Source organism: Hyla sarda, chromosome 6 (assembly GCF_029499605.1).
Source record: "Hyla sarda isolate aHylSar1 chromosome 6, aHylSar1.hap1, whole genome shotgun sequence".
In the NCBI taxonomy this organism is placed as follows: Eukaryota; Metazoa; Chordata; class Amphibia; order Anura; family Hylidae; genus Hyla; species Hyla sarda.
The window spans coordinates 225,323,416-225,345,775 of record NC_079194.1 but is presented as its reverse complement, the minus strand read 5'-3'; the positions used below and the strand labels follow the sequence as shown (position 1 = coordinate 225,345,775).

The 22,360-nt window shown below is 43.4% G+C and overlaps 1 protein-coding gene across 9 annotated transcripts in view; it reads right to left on the bottom strand.

The window, feature by feature from the left end:
- Nucleotides 1–22,360, bottom strand: part of CCDC73 (coiled-coil domain containing 73) — a 250,434-nt gene that overhangs the window by 80,774 nt on the left and 147,300 nt on the right. For all 9 annotated transcript variants that reach the window (XM_056526613.1, XM_056526616.1, XM_056526615.1 and 6 more), the window contains one exon: nucleotides 6,356–6,491. In XM_056526613.1, the coding sequence (XP_056382588.1) occupies nucleotides 6,356–6,491 (136 nt within the window). The remainder of the gene's footprint in view (nucleotides 1–6,355; nucleotides 6,492–22,360) is intronic.

The window sequence follows — 22,360 nt, the reverse complement described above, 5'->3', positions numbered from 1 at the left end:
TGCTCCGGGGTGCCCTCCGGGTCCAGCGCTGGTCTTCCAGCGTCTTCTCGGCCCTCTCCGATGACGTCAATACGCTGCTGTGCACGCCATCCAATAGGAATGGCGTACGCAGCGGCGTAATGACGTCGCTACGCAGGCCCAGTAAGGCCTTGCGGAAGACAGAAGAGGACCGGAGAAGACAGAAGAGGACCGGAGAAGACAGAAGAGGACCGGAGAAGACAGCGGAGAGCCCAGCTGAGGCCCGGGATCACCATCGGGAGCGGTGGGGACACCATCGCGAGCAGCGGGGACAGGTGAGTACAGCTTCCTATACTTTACATTGCACGGATCCCTCAACATACGATGGATTCGACAAACGATGGCTCCTTTGGAACGAATTACCATCGTATGTTGAGGGACCACTGTATATGGCACAAGACCATTGGGTCCTGTGACTGGCTGCAGCAATGATGTGGGTACATGGAAACACATGTGCAGACATGTAACCAAAACCTGGTGAGGAAGACCTGACAAGGACCTAAACCAAACAAGGAATAGATGAAACAATGTTGAATAACCGTCACTTGTTTAATGCTGCCTAAACCATGAACAGCATAAAATAGGTGCAGTGAGCAGAATCCTAGTCCTTATGTTGAATGCTGGTAATTTTCACCAGCCATTCCAATATCTTAAGCTTTGCTTGCATCCTGTACCAGTGAGACAGAGCTCTATTATTATTATTTTTGGAAAGTCCTTCACTTCAGAGATAAGGGGTTAAAATACATATCATAATACACACACAAGTACAATGAACATGAAGCAGTAACTATATACTGTGACATAACCGGGATAGACAGGTTCCTAATAAAGGTCAAGTGCATCTGACTATCCTGATCTGTGTTTTGGGGGACTGTCATGTATTAACATCTGCCATACTGGTTTTTGCTATGAATGTTGTGAATAGCTAGGTATGGTAGTTTGTAGATTTTAACAGCTGTGCTTTGATGTAAACAGGGAATTGATTTCCTAGACATTCGGTAAGCACAGTTAGCATTTCAAGGTCTACAGAAATAAAGGATTTTTAATGCATTCTCTTAACATCTCAAGGAGATGGCCTCAATCTGTGCAGCACCTAGATACCACAGGTGGCCTTGGGTAGTAGTGACCTCTGACAACAGTTATGACCCTCTGTGCTGGGGGATGATTGGTTGCTAGGGTCATGGTGGGAAAATTCCCACCACCACGAAAGACACTGCGCACAGTAGATATGATTAGGCTATCCATCTATAACATTTATAGAATTATTTAGTATTACAAACACAACAAATAAAAACTTAATCTAAATATACAAAAATAAAGCACAAACAAAATTTGAATTATGCCCCTTGTACATGTCTCTTATGCATGTATGTACATTTTATAATTTTTATTTACATTAATGTAATATTGTAAGTTGTGCTTAGGTGTTGTTTTTACTTTCAATAAAAAGACGGCTATATGACTGATCTATTAAGAAGATTTGTGTACTATCACATATAAGGTGAAGCAACAGCTAAAAGATAATAGTAGGGAACCAATGCAATACATTGGATGTTTGTACTTAATACTTCCATGCTTAAGGCCAGCCCTCCTGGTTCCCAGTTTAGTCAGTTTTTTTGTAACAGCGCCACTTGATGGATTTGACCTTTGTAGCTCCATAATGGATTTGCAGTTAATGGCCTATTTGCATCCTCATCCTTTCAACTGTCCGAAAAACTGACACGCATTTGAGATTACTTAAGTTGTTTTTGTTGCTTGCATCTTGGTGGCTCAGTGTTTGTAGCAGTGGCGGACTCAGAGTCTAATCTAGGGAGGGGCACTATCAGGCTATATTTGCACAGGGGAATGTCCACACGGAAAATCTCAGCACTTGGAATAGTTTCAGGAAGGACCTTCCCGGGGGTTGGTTGTGCAATTGGCCAGTTGCCCCCCTACTGGATCCGCCCCTGATTCATAGTATAGAGCATTGCATAGCAGGATCACTGTCCTTTTTTTTATTTTTTATTAAAAAAAACATGTGAACACCTGATCCTTATGAAGATCTTACATATCTCAGTGAAATTTCCCGTTTTTTGCTCTCTACGGGGGAGATTTTTCAAAACCTGTGTAAAGGAAAAGTTACTGAGTTGCCCATAGCAACCAATCAGATCACTTCTTATATTTTTAACAAGGCCTCTGCAAAATGAAAGAAGCGATCTCATTGGTTGCTATGGGTAACTAGGCAACTTTTCCTCTGCACAGGTTTTGATAAATCTCCCCCTATAATCTTATTCTCAATGGCATCCAGTTTTTTCAGGATATTTTCCTCCAGGTCCTTAAACTACTTGTGTTCCTCAAATACTTTGAGGTTAGCTTTATTGGCCTCCAGCTCTAGCTGTAAACTACAAAGTTCAACTGTTTCCTTCTCCACAATTTATGTAATAAGTATTTTAGAGCAGTCCAACAGAGCCGCATCCCACTTTGCTTCAAAGTGGGGTGAATAAACCTTTATAAGGCTAGGTTTCCACTTGTTTTTTTACAAAAATGCCAATAAAAATGCCCATTCTGCCGCATGGCGTTTTTTGTGTGAAAAAACGCTGCGGCCAGATGTTAGCTGCAAGTCAATAGTAAACTGCAAAATGCCAAATCCACTTGGTGGAAATCCTTTTGCAGTTTTTGGGCTCCTTGGCAGTTTTAAAAAACCACCTCTTTTTGATGCTTTGGCATTTTTTTGGGAAAATCTTGGCGTTTTTCTTCCATAGAAGTCTATCGGAGTGAAAAAACGCCAAGAAAAATGCCGTGGATTTTAACTTTGGCGTTTTTTCAGGCGATTTTTATTCTCTTTTGGACTTCCAAAAAAGTGATGGAGATACCTTTTTTTTAATTAAAATTAAGTAGAGTACCATTAAAAAATTATAATAAGAAAGATACAGTAGTGATGGAAAAAATTGTATTTAACAAAATTTATCTTTTTTATAACAAAATTTTAATACATTTTTAAACAGGGATCAATTTATGTGGGCGGGTAGGGCACTAAAAATGTAGCCGACAATAATAAAAATGTAGTGTGTGTGTGTGTTTTTAACTTTTAATTTTTTTAAATTTTTTTAGGTAGTACTACTACTCCCAGCATGGAACACACTGTTCCATGATAGGAGTAGTAGTTACCTGTACTAATTGAAAGATCGCCGGGGTCTGTTGCGATCCTTCTGTATAATGTATAGATGTGGCCGCTTTTCTATGGTCCCTTACACTGACGTATATAATATACACATATTCATATTTTCCGCAGAGAGCTGTGATTGGTCAGATGGTTCCAGCCAATCACAACTCTGTGGGAAATAGGAATATGTATGTATATATACATCAGTGCAGGGGACCATAGAAGAGCGGCTGCCCGCATCTATACATCATACAGGGCGATCACAGCGGGTGTCAGGAGTTACAATAGCTGCGATCTGTCTATTAATGCGTGTACTACTGCTCCCATCTGCTGTTATCTATCCCTAACTGCAGGTACTACTGCTCCCAACTCTGCTCCATGCTGGGAGCAGTAGTACCTGCATTAATAGACAAATCGCAGCGAGTGTAACTCCTGACACCCGCTGTGATCGTCCTGTATAATGTATAGATGCGGGCGGCCGCTCTTCTATGGTCCCCTGCACTGACGTATATATACACATATTCCTATTTCCCACAGAGTTGTGATTGGCTGGAACCATCTGACCAATCACAGCTCTCTACGGAAAATATGAATATGTGTATACCGTATATATGTCAGTGCAGGGGACCATAGAAGAGCGGCTGCATCTATACATTATACAGAAGGATCGCAACGGACCCTGTCGATCTTTCAATTAGTACAGGTAACTACTACTCCTATCATGGAACAGTGTGTTCCATGCTGGAAGTAGTAGTACTACCTAAAAAATTTAAAAAAATTTAAAAAGTAAAAAACACATGAGTAAGGGGGCGTTCCCCCGAAACGTCGCGTCAGACCTTGATGGCTCCCGACTAGTGATTTCTATCTCTGCTGTGACGGTTGTATGCCGAACTGTTACATCTACCTGCTGCAAGCTTTGAATATACAGTCTTGAATTTTATGAAGATGCTAAATGAAGAAAAAATAATTACTAAACATTGAGTGTCTAAAATCTTATATCTAAAGTGATTGCTGCACTGCTCATGGTCTTACTTGTAAGGATTTATGTCTGTGTGTTGAGTTATTTTGAGGGGGCACAACATTAAACAATGTTATACAGACTGTGCACTCACTACTTTACATTGTAGCAGAGTGTCATTTCTTTAGTGTTGTCACATGAAAAGATATAATAACATATTTATAAAAATGTGAGGGTTCTACTCACCTATGTGAAAAATTGTATATGTATTTTTTCTAATACACTTTACTTTGCTGGGTATGTCCACATGGACACTCTTTGTGTAGTATATGTCTGTATGCACTAGACATATTTTTACTTATCTGGACTGTATCCCAATTTTGTAGAACATTAGGATAACCAACTGGTGGATTGCAAGAAAATATGCCAAACACTCTATTACAAGGTTATAAAGAAGAGGCAACAGGGGGCACCCATTACAGGTACCATTCCAAATAAGAAAGTGGGAGGAGATAGAGCACTTTACCTGCATTAACAAGTATGTGTAGAGGTCCTGAAAAACACCCCTAAAACATGATGCTGCTACTGCCATGTTCCACTGCTGGAATGGTACTGGGCAGGTGATGAGCAGTGCCTGGTTTTCTCCAGACATGATGCTTAAAATTGAGTCCAAAAAGTTCAGTTCAGTTTCAACAGACCAGAGAATCTTGTTTCTCACAGTCTCAGTGCTTTGTATGCTTTTTTGCAAACTCTATAAGCATTTCTTTCCACCTCATGGCTTCGGGTTTTGTCTTTCCAAATCAAAAATTCCCCCAAAAATTTCCATATTCTCATTATGGGATACTGAATGCAGATTGATTTTTTAGTGCATGGTTTCAACATAACAAAATGTGAAAAAAGTGAAAGGGTCTAAAGAATTTCCAAATTTATTGTAAGACAACTTTTTCAACTGATCCCAGGTAACCAAGTATTTCTGATCTATCAGTTTTCTTAGAGCCTGCTGCGTCTAAAGCAGAAAGGAGTGCTTGTGCTTAGCTTCCAATGTAGTGAGTTTAGAGGCTAGGGAAGCTATATCCACATACCTCATTTTCTTGAGACTAGAGGCATAGGTGATAAGCAGTCCTCTCAGAATACACTTAAATGGGAACGCTTTCTCGTCATCGGTTGGGGTCTAAACACTCAGATGCTGACCAATACATTTTTCTCTAGACAGGTACACTTTAAGAGCCTCCTATTTAGTAGGTTGGCAGAACGGGTCATCACAGTGATTTTCTTAAAACTCAATAAATGCCTGATCTGTGAAGCAGGGTACATCAAACAGTAAATTATCAGTAAGTTTCTGTGAACGCTTCTCCTTAGAAACCTCCCACATTAACAAATAAACTCCCTTTTTTGAACAATCCAAACAGTAGGAACAGACAGCTGGCACTGCATAGCATGTAATTCAAAATCCAAAAGGACTCAGGAACAACAGGGAGGGGGTCTAGTCAGAAAAGGGAGAGCAAATAAAATATCCACAGAAAGATAAGCAGAGTAGCACTCACCCAAGTATGTAAAACTATCTTTGTTTAACCATCAGAATACAAAAATGTGGAGGACCGTGCTGTTCAGCAATGCCATGGGAGAGTTGATTCCATCAGACTGACTTTCTGCTATCTCAGTGTTAAAAATAGGGAGGGGGGTGAAATACACATCAACTTAAAGAGTGGACCGCCTCCTATTGTGTGTGTAAAACAGTTGGACCTATCATAACTTTACTAGTAGCAGCTAAATGGTAGAAATTTTTAATAAAGACTATTTACAAAGTTGATTCATTTTGCATTCAAGAAACAATACAAAAAATGTTCAAACACATTTGGCACATGTACAGCATAAAAATGTGGCATAGTTTTAATAGATAGATCTGGTGGATAAATGTATGCTACATTTAGAAAGCATCTGCCCATAAATTTTTGCTGGTTTTCTTCATGTCCAATAGATTTTAATATGGGCCAATAGATACATTTTTTTTCATCTGTGTTTATTGGAAAAAATGCACAAAAACTTGTGCCAGGCACAGGGACACGAGCAATAAATATGTGACCCTAAACAACAGAAAGGCATTGAAGGTAAAGTACTGGCAGTAAAGTGTTTGTAGATTCAATTATGGAATTTGTTGAGCCATTAATTAGGCTGAATAAAATCCATGATGAACTGACTTCATACAACTTAATACAGTTTTACTATATAGGATTTACCAGTTTGCTCCAGCTTTTCATGAACCTCTTTTATCATTCCAAACTGCTGTGTCACATTCCCAATACATCTTTTACATTCACTGAGTTGTTTAATGTGATCTTCCTTTGCTAATATGTGTAACTGTAGTTTCTGCTCCTGTATGGAAAATATAATGTACAGGGGATGAGTGGAAATCAATAATAATTTTCTCCATATATCATATCCAACTTTTATTAATTAGAGCCATTGTTATATATATATATATATATATATATATATATATATATCTCTTAATTTAATCAACTTTTTCTATTAAGAATTTTTTTTTTAATGTACATACAGGAAAATATACTGAACAAAATACACAAGCAAGCTTATCCAAGCATCACCTCTTACAATACTACACTCTTCGTTTTTTTATGTCTCAGATCTCATTTAATTACTCTTGACCTGATGCTTGTTAAACACCATCACACTTTTCTATTAAATATCTATTAAATAAAATATATTTAAATTTTGTTCAATGTCTAGTTTTTGAGGTCTGAAAAGAACTATGAAGGCATAAAGATCAGCAGTAAAAAGTGACTATAATCAAAAGGAATGGGTAACATAACATAGGAAGAGAAGAATGTGCAATGCTCATTTTTCATGTTTTATAAGGTATGAAATTAAACACAGTGCAATAAAGGGAATATCACCATAAGCAAAGAAACAACAGCTATTTTAAAATTACCTCCAACTCTCGCACTGAATGTACTGTGAGAAGGTTTTCATTGACATTCTTTAATTACATAATAAAATTGGCAATATAATACTTAGGGCAATTACAACATCTAGAAAATGAGCTTGTCCTGGCAGTAATGTTGTCCTGGTTGTACTTATTTCAAGGTGTCTCTTAAGAAAGTTCCAATTCATAATAAACACTATTCATCTCATGGACAGATAAAACTAAATTGGTGCAAGGCATCAAACAACAGGAGTGTTAAAAATAAAATAAACAAGTATCCAAAAGGGTGTAGCAGAACAGAAAAACAAAGTATTTTAGGGAAAGAATACTCTTTCTGCAATGTAGAGCCAGCACGCAAAACTTACCCTTTAAAGGGGTACTCCGCTGCTCATCGTGACATCATGAGGGGGCTATGACATCACGAGCTCCCGGCGCCGGCTCCAGCATTTGGAACAGTTTGTTCAAAATGCTGAGCAGCGGAGTACCCCTTTAAGGAGTTTCAAGAAGGCTCAGAAAGAACAAAAAAACTTATTTTTTTGATAGCATGATTTATTGTTAGGGCCCTTTTATACGGATCATTTATTAGCCAAACAGACCAATATTGACTTGTGTAATAGGGCATCAGTGATCTGCAAATGAATGAGCATATGTTTGTTTGTCGGCTGATCATTAAAAAATCATCGGATGTCTCTCCATGTGATAGGGGACAACCCACAGCTGAGTGCAGTAAAGGGACTGTAAAAGGATCAATTAATTCCCATCGCACTGTAAACAAGTGCCAATCTATCAGATTCTTAGGCACTCATGTACTGTACAGCATTAGACCATGTTACCAGGCCTTAAGACATCACTTCAATGCAGAAAACATAATCTTTTAATTACTTACTCCCAATATAGTCTTCTACATCTGCTTGTGGGGCAGAACTTAGTTTTTCAGGATATGAGGGTGTAATATTTCACCTTGGAGAGACTGTCAATATAGTGTAGAAGATCCTACAGACTAGGAAATGTTCCGGGAAAAAAAATATTTAAACTAGAACTCCTCCAGAATAAAAACAGTTTGCTCTCTATGGGAGAGATTTATCAAAACCTTTGCAGAGGAAGAGTTGCCCTGTTGCCCATAGCAACCAATCAGATTACTTCTTTCATTTTTAACAAGGCCTCTGCAAAATGAAAGAAGCAATCTAATTGGTTGCTATGGGCAATTGGGCAACTTTTCCTCTGGACAGGTTTTGAATATCTCCCCCTATGACCTTATATTGGAGGTAGCTATCCTGTAATTCAGTGCTCAAACTTTTAAAGCGTCTTGAAATATAATCACAGATTATCAGCCAAACCAAAAGGAGCAACCTGTGGAGCAATCTTGTTCTTGCCCTTCATCAGTAGAGAGAATTATGCTGGTTCACTGTATAAGAGGCCATGAATGCTGCCTTGTGATGTATCTCCTTGGGAAAAACTGCTAAACTGGTGCATAGAGACTTATAGGCCATGTAATGGTCCGATATACAAAGTAGCTCTCCTCCTCTGTGGTGCCAACTAATGGAGGATGTATAAACCAAGTCCAGCTCACCTCTCCAAGTACGATGCACGGACCTGTGCCCGGCTAGGCACACAGCAGTACTTGAAAGTAGACTATGGTCCAGCAATAGGTGAGAAAGGCAGCTTTATTGAAGATCACATCACACACATTAAAACGACTATACCATTTGGTTTGGAGTGCATGCGCTGTTCCTCAGTGACCTTTCTCACATATTTCTGGGCCAACTAATGGAGGTAGCTTCTATGTAAGTCAATGCATAACCATGGATGAATAAAACAGAAATTGGAAAAGGCTCACTTAAATTCTGTATACCTATAACCGAGCAATCCATTTGACAATTAAACCCACAATGTCCCAAAAGTGAATGAATATATGTAGAAGAGTACGGTGCTCAAGGTTAAACAGAATCATGGTCTCAATAAGCATATGATAAAAAAAATGTATTAAAAAATGTATTATCTACATTTTTATCAGAATAATAAATGTATCATATTCTTAATTTACAATATCCTTAATAAAGTAGATATGCATTAATGGGAATGCTACCTACAATAGTATGCACCAAAAGACAAGCTCTTTTATTTCTGAAAGAAAGCTACTTTGTAGCATTACATGGCTTATAAAACTTGCTACACGAGCTTGAATCTGAAATCTGAATAACAGGGATTGTGAGTTATTAGCCCGGGAAGCGGGCGGCATTGCGCTCCTCAGCCAACCCGGAGATCCATCCATTTCTTTGGTTAGAAGTTTATGCAGAGAAATAGACGGATCTCTTGGCCAGCCAGGGGTGGAGAGAGATCAACTACTTTTGACATGTCTGATTGACATGCTGAAAGTAATTTTTTTTTAAATGTAAGGCTTTAACTTTAAACTTTAAAAGATTTTTGTAGCAAACAGTCCAATGCATAGCAGCACACATCAGAACCAGCTCTCACCTCTTAGTTGAAACTAGACACCTCAGCATGGACGGAACCCAGAGTGGGACTGGACGAACACAGAAATCAAAAGAAGGCCCAGCTGGAGGGTCTTGGTAAAACTTGACTTTTATTAGAAAAGCATAAAAACAGTAATCCACCAACAGCAGGTACTGAACGCCTAGTACCTTCTGTCGGTGGAATATTGTTTTCAAATTTTGAGTAGAGATGAGCGAACTTTTCAAAAATTCGGTTCAGCCGATTTGCCGAATTTTTGCGAAAAGTTTGTTTTGGGCCGAATAAATTTGTGGCGAAACTGTTTTAAAAACGGCTATTTCTGGCCTACAGGGAGCCCCAATAGGGGTGTAGAACACTTTGCCTTGCTGTAACATGCATAGGGAGTGTGCTAGGTTAGTGAAATCATACTGTTATTCACTTTGGCATGCAGATTACAGGCATTGCCATTAGAATCACCGCTGCAGAGCATCTATGTGGGGAGACCATAAAGTGTAAAGATTGAAGAGGATAAAGAGATCTTTTATGTAATATTTAATGTAATGGCGAGCATCAAGCTGGCGGTCCTCCGCCAGGCGAGATACCACCTGTTCCAACCCCTGCCTCTCAGTGCCCCCCTGATTATGAAAGTACGAATGTTTCATTCAATCAGTTATGGTTCATTGCTATTGCTCCAACATGTTTCATTGGATATTTGTGATAATTCCGCGTGCGTAAATATCCGAACTATTAAAATAAAATGTAAATGATCCCGTACGGTCGGTGAACGGCGTGAACGGGCGTGAACGTAAAAAAAGGCCAAAATAGCTGCTTTTTTTAATAACATTTTATTCCCAAAAAAATGAATAAAACATTTTATAAAAGTTTTGTATAAGCAAATATGGTATTAATAAAAAGTACAGATCACGGCGCAAAAAATGAGCCCTCATACCACCGCTTATACGGAAAAATGAAAACGTTATAGGTCTTCAAAATAGGGGGATTTTAAACGTACTAATTTGGTTAAAAAGTTTGCGATTTCTTTTAAGCGCAACAGTAATAGAAAAATGGAAAATCATGGGTATCATTTTAATCGTATTGACCCAGAGAATAAAAAACACATTTCATTTTTACCATAAATTGTACGGCGTGAAAACAAAACCTTCCAAAATTAGCAAAATTGCGGTTTTCTTTTTAATTTCCCCACACAAATAGTATTTTTTTGGTTGCGCCATACATTTTATGGTAAAGTGAGTGATGGCATTACAACGGACAACTGGTCGCGCAAAAAACAAGCCCTCATACTAGTCTGTGGATGAAAATATAAAAGAGTTATGATTTTTTGAAGGGGAGGAGGAAAAAACGAAAACGTAAAAATAAATATGTCTTAGTCCTTAAGGTCCAAATGGGCTGAGTCCTTAAGGGGTTAAAGGGATATTCCAGGCCAAAACTTTTTTTTTTATATATCAACTGGCTCCAGAAAGTTAAACAGATTTGTAAATTACTTCTATTAAAAAATCTTAATCCTTCCAATAGTTATTAGCTTCTGAAGTTGAGTTGTTGTTTTCTGTCTAACTGCTTTCTGATGACTCACTTCCCGGGAGCTGTGCAGTTCCTATGGGGATATTCTCCCATCATGCACAGCTCCCGGGACGTGACATCATCATTGAGCAATTAGACAGATATATATAAAAAAAGGTTTTGCCTGTAATACCCCTTTAAATCTCTATTGAAGCTAGATTAAAAAATGTAAGGCCCAAGCCCAGAAGCATCATTAAGCCAAGTAGTTCCTGAAAGACACAGGAGCAGTCAGGCGCAGGCATAAGCAGTACACCCAAGGGTTTCATAACCCCTTACATTGAAAGATCAATGTTGAAATCTCAATTAAGCATTTGTTTTAGCTAGTGCTACCATACCATATATTGAGTTAATATCCCAGTCCCAGCAGCCTCAGAAAATGATATATTGGCTGAATGACACAGCCTGGAGGTGGGGAAAGCATAAGGAGCCCATATAGTGACTGAATAGTACAGCCTGAAGGTGGCTGAAGCATGAGGAGATCATATAGTGGCTGAATGACACAGCGTGGAGGTGTTGGAAGCATGAGGAGACCATATAGTGGCTGAATGGCACAGCCAGGAGTTGGCAGCAGCATGAGTAGACACTAGGCCTTCACAATCCCTAAGATTAAAAGATGAATTCAGAAATTTGAACTGAAGATTTTGGATAGCTAGCGCTACCTACCATAACAACATTTTTAATCCCAGGCCCAGCAGCAGTATCATTAAACCATATATTGCCTGAATGACACAGCCTGGAGTTGGCTGAAGCATGAGTAAACACCAGGGCTTCACAATCCCCAAGAAAAAACACAAGAATTTTTAAAATTTAAAATGAAGATTTTGGATAGCTGGTGCTACCTACCATAACAAAATTTTAATTTCCTGACCCAGGCCCAGCAGCAGTATCAGTAAACCATATATTGCCTGAATGACACAGCCTAGAGTTGGCTGAAGCATGAGTACACACCAGGGCTTCACAATCCCCAAGAAAAAACACAAGAATTTTTGAAATGTAAAATGAAGATATTTTGGATAGCTAGTGCTACCTACCATAACAACATTTTTATTCCCAGACCCAGGCCCAGCAGCAGTATGAGTAAACCATATATTGCCTGAATGACACAGCCTGGAGTTGGCTGAAGCATGAGTACACACGAGGGCTTCACAATCCCCCCCAAAAAAACACAAGAATTTTTGAAATTTAAATGAAGATTTAGGATAGCTAGTGCTACCTACCATAGCAAAATGTTTATTCCCAGACCCAGGCCCAGCAGCGGCATCAGTAAACCATATATTGCCTGAATGACACAGCCTGGAGTTGGCTGAAGCATGAGGAGACCATTGAAATGTGTGATTTTTTTTATTTAAATTTAAGAATTTGAAATTTAATTTAATGATTTTGAAATTTAACTGGTTCCACAAGGTAGCACCCTTGATCTTTTTTCCTGAGCCAAAATGAAAGACGTCAAGTCTATTCTTCATCCTCAACCTGAGTTTAATCTTTCTAAAGTAGAATTCCAGGCAATGAAGGCTCTCGAAAAAAGAGATGACATAGTGGTAATTAGAGCAGACAAAAGGGTCAGTTTAGTCATTCAGGAGAAAACAGAATATATTAAAGAAGCAGTAAGGCAGTTAGCCGACAGACTTACATATGCCACTTTAACCACCGATCCAACCCACAAAATAATGAAAAATCTAAGGTCACTTCTGCATAAATATGTAGAAAAAGGGGCTATTTCTAGGAAAACAGCGGAATCTCTTATACCTGAATGTCCTAAACCCTCTAGGTGGTACCATCTTCCGAAAGTGCGCAAGTCACTGAGCCAGCCCCCAGGCAGACCCATCATGGCAGGGATTGGCTCAGTGACCAAGCATTTATCCCAATATTTAGATTGGCTACTGAATCCCCTTTTCACATCTATTCCTTCATACATAAAGGATATGAGCCATTTGCTTAAACTCATAGGGGATATTCAATGGGAAGAAAATTACAAGTTATGCTCTATTGACGTAGTCAGCCTGTACACCCGTATCCCGCACGATGAGGGTGTACAGGCTGTAGATGAATTATTGCAATCAACAGATATACCGGCAGTAGTAGGAGAATTTATAAGAGATGGTCTTAATTTTGTTCTAAACCTATGGGGACCCAGGTCTCCTGTACCTATGCAAATGTATTTTTAGCTTCATTTGAGAAAAAACAGATCTACACTTCTATGAACTCCTACAAACAATACATCAAAACATACGCCAGGTATGTAGATGATATATTAGTCATATGGTCAGGGACCGAGCAGCAGTTTACAGATTTTGTACAGTTTTGGAATAATATAAATACAGTAAACATGAACTTCACACATCTTTATGGTGGTGACACTCTCGAATTTTTAGACATCAGACTATTAATCAAAAACAATACACTCATTTCAGAAGGTTATAGAAAATCAGTAGCTAGGAACACTCTGCTCCATTATCACAGCTCACATAAACATACAGTCAAAAAAGGTATACCCTACAGACAATTTATCGGATTGAAACACAATAACACTGTCACGATTCGGCTTACGGGTTGTGGATCCGCTGTGTCAGCGAGGGATTGGCGTGGACCGTGCTAGTGGACCGGTTCTAAGAGGCTACTGGTTTACACCAGAGCCCGCCGCAAAGCGGGATGGTCTTGCTGCGGCAGTAGCAACCAGGTCGTATCCACTAGCAACGGCTCAACCTCGCTGACTGCTGAGAAGGCGTGGGACAGAAGGACTAGGCAGAGGCAAGGTCAGACGTAGCAGAAGGTCGGGGGCAGGCGGCAAGGTTCGTAGTCAGGATGGATAGCAGAAGTTCAGGTACACAGGCTTTGGACACACTAAACGCTTTCACTGGCACAAGGCAACAAGATCCGGCAAGGGAGTGCATGGGAGGAGATCAGATATAGCCAGGGAGCAGGTGGAAGCCAATTAAGCTAATTGGGCCAGGCACCAATCATTGGTGCACTGGCCCTTTAAGTCTCAGAAAGCTGGCGCGCGCGCGCCCTAGAGAGCGGAGCCGCGCGCGCCAGCACATGACAGCAGGGGACCGGGACGGGTAAGTGACCTGGGATGCGATTCGCGAGCGGGCGCGTCCCGCTGTGCGAATCGCATCCCCGACGGCCATGACAGTGCAGCGCTCCCGGTCAGCGGGACTGACCGGGGAGCTGCAGGGAGAAAGACGCCGTGAGCGCTCCGGGGAGGAGCGGGGACCCGGAGCGCTAGGCGTAACAGTACCCCCCCCCTTTAGGTCTCCCCTTTTTTTTGTCCGGTGACTGCCTCCCCTGGGATGAGGACACCGGGAAAGAATGGATGGTTTCCTCAACGGCAGGCAGTACAGCAGGAGTTGGAATGGGGAGGGAGGGCAGAGGGTGAAGCTTGGCACGGGGCAGGGAGACACAAGGACGGGAGCCATGAGGAGGCACAGAGGCTTGCCTGACGGGACTGGGAGGGGGGGAGAGGCACTTCCTGTGGCAGGCAGAGTCCCAGTACTTGATCTCCCCGGTGGTCCAATCAAGGGTGGGCGAATGAAGCCGGAGCCATGGCAGACCGAGGAGGACCTCAGAGGTACAGCCGGGGAGAACGAAGAGCTCAATCCTCTCGAGGTGGGGTCCAATAGACATGAGGAGGGGTTCTGTGCGGTAACGCACGGTGCAGTCCAATCTGGCTCCGTTGACCGCGGAAATGTAGAGCGGCTTGACGAGACGGGTCACCGGGATGCTGAATTTATTCACAAAGGACTCCAATATAAAATTTCCAGAGGCACCAGAGTCCAAGCAGGCCACGGCTGAGAGGGAGGAGTTGGCTGAAGGAGAGATCCGCACGGGCACCGTGAGACGTGGAGAAGCAGACTTAGAGCCAAGAGACGCCGCACCCACGTGAGCTGGGTGCGTGCGTGCGTTTCCCAGGCGTGGAGGACGGATAGGGCAATCCACCAAGAAATGCTCGGTACTGGCACAGTACAGACAGAGATTTTCTTCTCTACGGCGATTCCTCTCTTCCTGGGTCAGGCGAGACCGATCCACTTGCATGGCCTCCTCGGCGGGAGGCCCAGGCGTAGACTGCAAAGGATGCTGTGGGAGAGGTGCCCAGAGATCTAAGTCTTTTTCCTGGCGGAGCTCTTGGTGTCGCTCAGAAAAACGCATGTCAATGCGGGTAGCCAAATGGATGAGTTCTTGGAGGTTGGCAGGAATCTCTCGTGCGGCCAGCACATCCTTGATGCGACTGGATAGGCCTTTTTTAAAGGTCGCGCAGAGAGCCTCGTTATTCCATGATAACTCGGAAGCAAGAGTACGAAATTGGATGGCGTACTCGCCCACTGAAGAATTACCCTGGACCAGGTTCAACAGGGCAGTCTCGGCAGAAGAAGCTCGGGCTGGCTCCTCGAAGACACTCCGGACTTCAGCGAAGAAGGACTGGACTGTGGCTGTGGCAGGATCATTGCGGTCCCAGAGCGGTGTGGCCCAAGACAAGGCCTTTCCTGAAAGAAGGCTCACTACGAACGCCACCTTAGACCGTTCCGTAGGAAACAAGTCCGATAACATCTCCATATGCAGGGAACACTGAGACAAAAATCCACGGCAGAGTTTAGAGTCCCCATCAAATTTGTCCGGCAGGGACAAGCGGAGGTTAGGAGCGGCCACTCGCTGCGGAGGAGGTGCAGGAGCTGGCGGAGGAGATGGTTGCTGCTGTAGCAGAGGCAGAAGTTGCTGTAACATGGCGGTCAACTGCGACAGCTGCTGTCCTTGTTGGGCAATCTGCTGCGATTGCTGAGCGACCACCGTGGGAAGATCAGCGAGACTTGGCAGCGGCACCTCAGCGGGATCCATGGCCGGATCTACTGTCACGATTCGGCTAACGGGTTGTGGATCCGCTGTGTCAGCGAGGGATTGGCGTGGACCGTGCTAGTGGACCGGTTCTAAGAGGCTACTGGTTTACACCAGAGCCCGCCGCAAAGCGGGATGGTCTTGCTGCGGCAGTAGCAACCAGGTCGTATCCACTAGCAACGGCTCAACCTCGCTGACTGCTGAGAAGGCGTGGGACAGAAGGACTAGGCAGAGGCAAGGTCAGACGTAGCAGAAGGTCGGGGGCAGGCGGCAAGGTTCGTAGTCAGGATGGATAGCAGAAGTTCAGGTACACAGGCTTTGGACACACTAAATGCTTTCACTGGCACAAGGCAACAAGATCCGGCAAGGGAGTGCATGGGAGGAGATCAGATATAGCCAGGGAGCAGGTGGAAGCCAATTAAGCTAATTGGGCCAGGCACCAATCATTGGTGCACTGGCCCTTTAAGTCTCAGAGAGCTGGCGCGCGCGCGCCCTAGAGAGCGGAGCCGCGCGCGCCAGCACATGACAGCAGGGGACCGGGACGGGTAAGTGACCTGGGATGCGATTCGCGAGCGGGCGCGTCCCGCTGTGCGAATCGCATCCCCGACGGCCATGACAGTGCAGCGCTCCCGGTCAGCGGGACTGACCGGGGAGCTGCAGGGAGAAAGACGCCGTGAGCGCTCCGGGGAGGAGCGGGGACCCGGAGCGCTAGGCGTAACAAACACTATGGAAGAATCTTACCACAAACAAGCAGACGATCTGGAAATGAGGTTAAAACAGAGAGCGTATCCAACGACACTCATAAAAAAGAGCAGAGAGAGAGCAAATAACCTAAAAAGACAGGATCTTCTAGATAAAAAATCAATTTTAAAAAAAGAAAAAAGATTCCCATTCGTCTTCGATAACACGCCAATGAATCAAGCCATAGAAACAGCTATCCGACGGAATTGGTATGTTATTGAAGCCGACGAAGATATAAAGGAGATTGCAGTCAGAAAACCTATGATTACATACAGAAAGAATAGAACGATAGTAGACAGCATAAAAAATAAAGATCAAAGGAAACAGAAAAAAACTTGGTGGGTGATTTTCTGCCACAAGGCAATTAATGCTGCAAAAACTGCAGTTTCTGCAGCTATAATTTGGCAGCAAAAAAATCTAAGAATAGGAGCTATTTTGCATTCAGTAATTGATTTTACGTTCTGTTCTGTCCATGCGGCTTTTTCTACCTGCCAGCATTCATTCATTTCTTTGCTGCATATGAACATTGTGAACCTGTTGAACTACTACTAGCCAGAGCCCCTCCTACACTATAGAAGCAAGAACCAACTACACGCCCTAGTCCATGTACCTCCAGCAGTTGTGAAGCCGCAGTGCCGAATGGACATTCTCTGTGCTTACTGTTAAAGATCAAATATGTGTGACTTGTCTTTCCATAAGCAGCAAAGAAAGAGGGATAACTGATGACAGCAAGGACTTATATAACCTTGCAGACTGTTGATTGGCTAAGCATTATTATTTTCCTCCTGTCACAAATAACATCCATTATTCGTAACGGGCTATAATTGGTGAAAACGGATAATTAAAAAATCCCATAGACATGAATGGGATTTTTTAACGGCCATTTTTAAGGGATGTAGCCTATCAGCAGCCAGTCACCCCTATGATGTCACAGCCCTATATATTCGGCAGCCATTTTGCAGCTCGTCATATCATTCATTACACTGCATACAGATAGGACGGACATTGCTGTGTGTGTGTTACACAGAAAAGCTCATTCCAGCAGCGTTTCACATCCTAGTCACATCAGCGTTCTGTTGGACAGAGAGCAGTGTTTTTTTCACTGAAAAGGATATTTACTGCAGCCATAAACATCCCAGTTACTTTCTTCAGCATTGTATTACAGAGAGGCTGTAATTGTATTACAGAGATAGCTGTGTGTTGTCTCAACAACATCTCAACTTCATAAACCTTAGCAGAGGAGGCAGGAATAATTTTTCAGCGCAATTCTGTGTCTTTGTTCCACAACAAATCATCTACTGGTTATACTAGTCTTTAGATGGTATAATACCCAGCAGTCATTCCTTATTGTCTTTGACTATTTATGTTTAGTACACAGCTTTTTGTGCTGCAGCACTATTGTGTTCTGCTGGTGTTGTGCAAAAATCCTTTTTTTAAGCGTGCTGTACCGCATTTTTCTGCCCTCATAAGTGCATACCACATACCTACATCTAAGTGGTGTACTATTTTGTACATGTTAATCTGTCAAGGGCCTACCTACTGTGAAAGGACAGCCAAAAGTAATCATCGGCTGGTGTTTTACTCAAATAATTTTTGAAGCATACAGTAGCCCATTTTTCTGCCCTCATAAGTGCATACCAAACACCTACATCTAAGTAGTGTACTATTTTGTACCTGTTAATCTGTCAAAGGCCTACATACTGTGAAAGGACAGCCAAAAGTAATCACCGGCTGGTGTTTTACTCCAATGCGTTTATTAAGCGTACTGTAGTGCATTTTTCTGCTCTCATAAGTGCATACCACATACCTACATATAAGTAGTGTACCATTTTGTACCTGTTAATCTGTCAAAGGCCTACATACTGTGAAAGGACAGCCAAAAATAATCACCGGCTGGTGTTTTACTCCAATACATTTATTAAGCATACTGTAGTGCATTTTTCTGCCCTCATAAGTGCATACCACATACCTACATCTAAGTAGTGTACTATTTTAAACCTGTTAATCTGACAAGGGCCTAGATACTGTGAAAGTCCAGGCAAAAGTACTCACCGGCTGGTGTTTTTACTCAGATACTTTTTTTAAGTGTACTGTAGCGCATTTTTCTGCCCTCATAAGTGCATACCACATATCTACCTTTAAGTAGTGTACTATTTTAAACCTGTTAATCTGTCAAGGGCCTACCTACTGTGAAAGGACAGCCAAAAGTAATCACCGGCTGGTGTTTTACTCCAATACGTTTATTAAGCGTAGTGTAGCACATTTTTCTGCCCTCATAAGTGCATACCACATACCTACATCTAAGTAGTGTACTATTTTGCACCTGTTAATCTGTCAAGGGCCTATATACTGTTAAAGGACAGCCAATAGTACACACCTGCTGCTGTTCTAGACAAATACTGTTTTAAGCCTAGTGAAGCGTATTGTACTCCCCTCATATACACAATAAGTATGTCAGGCAGAGTAGTGAAACTTGAATTTCAAAATCTTTAATTTCAATTAAAAAATCTTAAATTTAAAAATCTTGGTCTCCTCATGCTTCGGCCAACTCCTGGCTGTGGCATTAAGACACTATTGTCACGATGCCGGCTGGCAGGTAGTGGATCCTCTGTGCCAGAGAGGGATTGGCGTGGACCGTGCTAGTGGACCGGTTCTAAGCCACTACTGGTTTTCACCAGAGCCCGCCGCAAAGCGGGATGGTCTTGCTGCGGCGGTAGTGACCAGGTCGTATCCACTAGCAACGGCTCACCTCTCTGGCTGCTGAAGATAGGCGCGGTACAAGGGAGTAGGCAAAAGCAAGGTCGGACGTAGCAGAAGGTCGGGGCAGGCAGCAAGGATCGTAGTCAGGGGCAACGGCAGAAGGTCTGGAAACACAGGCAAGGAACACACAAGGAACGCTTTCACTGGCACTAAGGCAACAAGATCCGGCAAGGGAGTGCAGGGGAAGTGAGGTGATATAGGGAAGTGCACAGGTGAACACACTGATTGGAACCACTGCGCCAATCAGCGGCGCAGTGGCCCTTTAAATCGCAGAGACCCGGCGCGCGCGCGCCCTAGGGAGCGGGGCCGCGCGCGCCGGGACAGAACAGACGGAGAGCGAGTCAGGTAGGGGAGCCGGGGTGCGCATCGCGAGCGGGCGCTACCCGCATCGCGAATCGCATCCCGGCTGGCAGCGGAATCGCAGCGCCCCGGGTCAGAGGACGTGACCGGAGCGCTGCCGCGGGGAGAGTGAAGCAAGCGCTCCGGGGAGGAGCGGGGACCCGGAGCGCTCGGCGTAACAGTACCCCCCCCCTTGGGTCTCCCCCTCTTCTTAGAGCCTGAGAACCTGAGGAGCAGACTTTTGTCTAGGATGTTGTCCTCAGGTTCCCAGGATCTCTCTTCAGGACCACAACCCTCCCAGTCCACTAAAAAAAAATTTTTCCCTCTGACCTTTTTGGCAGCTAAAATTTCTTTGACCGAGAAGATGTCCGAGGAGCCGGACACAGGAGTGGGAGGAACAGATTTGGGAGAAAAACGGTTGAGGATGAGTGGTTTGAGAAGAGAGACGTGAAAGGCATTAGGGATACGAAGAGAGGGAGGAAGAAGAAGTTTATAAGAGACAGGATTAATTTGACACAAAATTTTGAAAGGACCAAGATAGCGTGGTCCCAACTTGTAGCTAGGGACACGGAAGCGGACATATTTAGCGGAGAGCCATACCTTGTCTCCAGGGGAAAAAACGGGGGGAGCTCTTCTTTTCTTATCCGCGAACTTCTTCATGCGTGATGAAGCCTGTAAGAGAGAATTTTGGGTCTCTCTCCATATGATGGAAAGGTCACGAGAAATTTCATCCACAGCGGGCAGACCAGAGGGCAAGGGAGTAGGGAGGGGGGGAAGAGGGTGACGGCCGTACACCACGAAAAATGGGGATTTGGAGGAAGACTCAGAGACCCTGAAGTTATACGAGAATTCGGCCCATGGGAGGAGATCTGCCCAGTCATCCTGGCGGGAGGAAACAAAATGTCGCAAATAATCACCCAAGATCTGGTTAATCCTTTCTACTTGTCCATTGGACTGGGGATGATATGCAGAAGAAAAATTTAATTTAATCTTGAGTTGTTTACAGAGAGCCCTCCAGAATTTAGACACGAATTGGACGCCTCTATCCGAGACAATCTGCGTAGGCAACCCGTGAAGACGAAAAATGTGTACAAAAAATTGTTTAGCCAACTGAGGCGCAGAAGGAAGACCAGGAAGAGGGATGAAATGTGCCATTTTGGAGAATCGATCAACGACCACCCAAATAACAGTGTTGCCACGGGAAGGGGGTAAATCAGTAATAAAATCCATACCAATCAGAGACCAAGGCTGTTCGGGGACAGGCAGAGGATGAAGAAAACCAGCGGGCTTCTGGCGAGGAGTCTTATCCCGGGCACAGATAGTGCAGGCTCGCACAAAGTCCACAACATCCGTCTCCAGAGTCGGCCACCAATAGAAGCGGGAGATGAGTTGCACAGATTTCTTGATACCCGCATGACCTGCGAGATGGGAGGAGTGACCCCATTTGAGGATTCCGAGGCGTTGGCGAGGAGAAACAAAGGTCTTTCCTGGAGGAGTCTGCCTGATGGAGGCAGGAGAAGTGGAGATCAGGCAGTCAGGTGGAATGATGTGTTGCGGAGAGAGTTCAACTTCTGAGGCATCCGAGGAACGAGAGAGAGCATCGGCCCTAATGTTCTTATCGGCAGGACGAAAGTGAATCTCAAAATTAAATCGGGCAAAGAACAGAGACCACCGGGCCTGGCGAGGATTCAGCCGTTGGGCAGACTGGAGGTAGGAGAGGTTCTTGTGGTCGGTGTAGATAATAACAGGAGAACTTGATCCCTCCAGCAGATGCCTCCATTCCTCAAGTGCTAATTTAATGGCTAGAAGCTCTCGATCCCCGATGGAGTATTTCCTCTCCGCTGGAGAGAAGGTCCTAGAGAAAAAACCACAAGTGACAGCATGCCCGGAAGAATTTTTTTGTAGAAGAACAGCTCCAGCTCCCACTGAGGAGGCATCAACCTCCAATAGGAAGGGTTTGGAAGGGTCAGGTCTGGAGAGGACGGGAGCCGAAGAAAAGGCAGACTTGAGTCGTTTAAAGGCGTCTTCTGCTTGAGGGGGCCAGGACTTGGGATCAGCATTTTTTTTGGTTAAAGCCACGATAGGAGCCACAATGGTAGAAAAATGTGGAATAAATTGCCTGTAATAATTGGCGAACCCCAAAAAGCGTTGGATAGCACGGAGTCCGGAGGGGCGTGGCCAATCTAAGACGGCAGAGAGTTTGTCTGGATCCATCTGTAGTCCCTGGCCAGAGACCAAATATCCTAGAAAAGGAAGAGATTGGCATTCAAACAGACATTTCTCAATTTTGGCATAGAGTTGGTTGTCACGAAGTCTCTGAAGAACCATACGGACATGCTGGCGGTGTTCTTCTAGATTGGCAGAAAAAATTAGGATATCGTCCAGATATACAACAACACAGGAGTATAACAGATCACGAAAAATTTCATTGACAAAGTCTTGGAAGACGGCAGGGGCGTTGCACAGTCCAAAGGGCATGACTAGATACTCAAAGTGTCCATCTCTGGTGTTAAATGCCGTTTTCCACTCGTCCCCCTCTCTGATGCGGATGAGGTTATAGGCGCCTCTTAAGTCCAATTTAGTGAAGATGTGGGCACCTTGG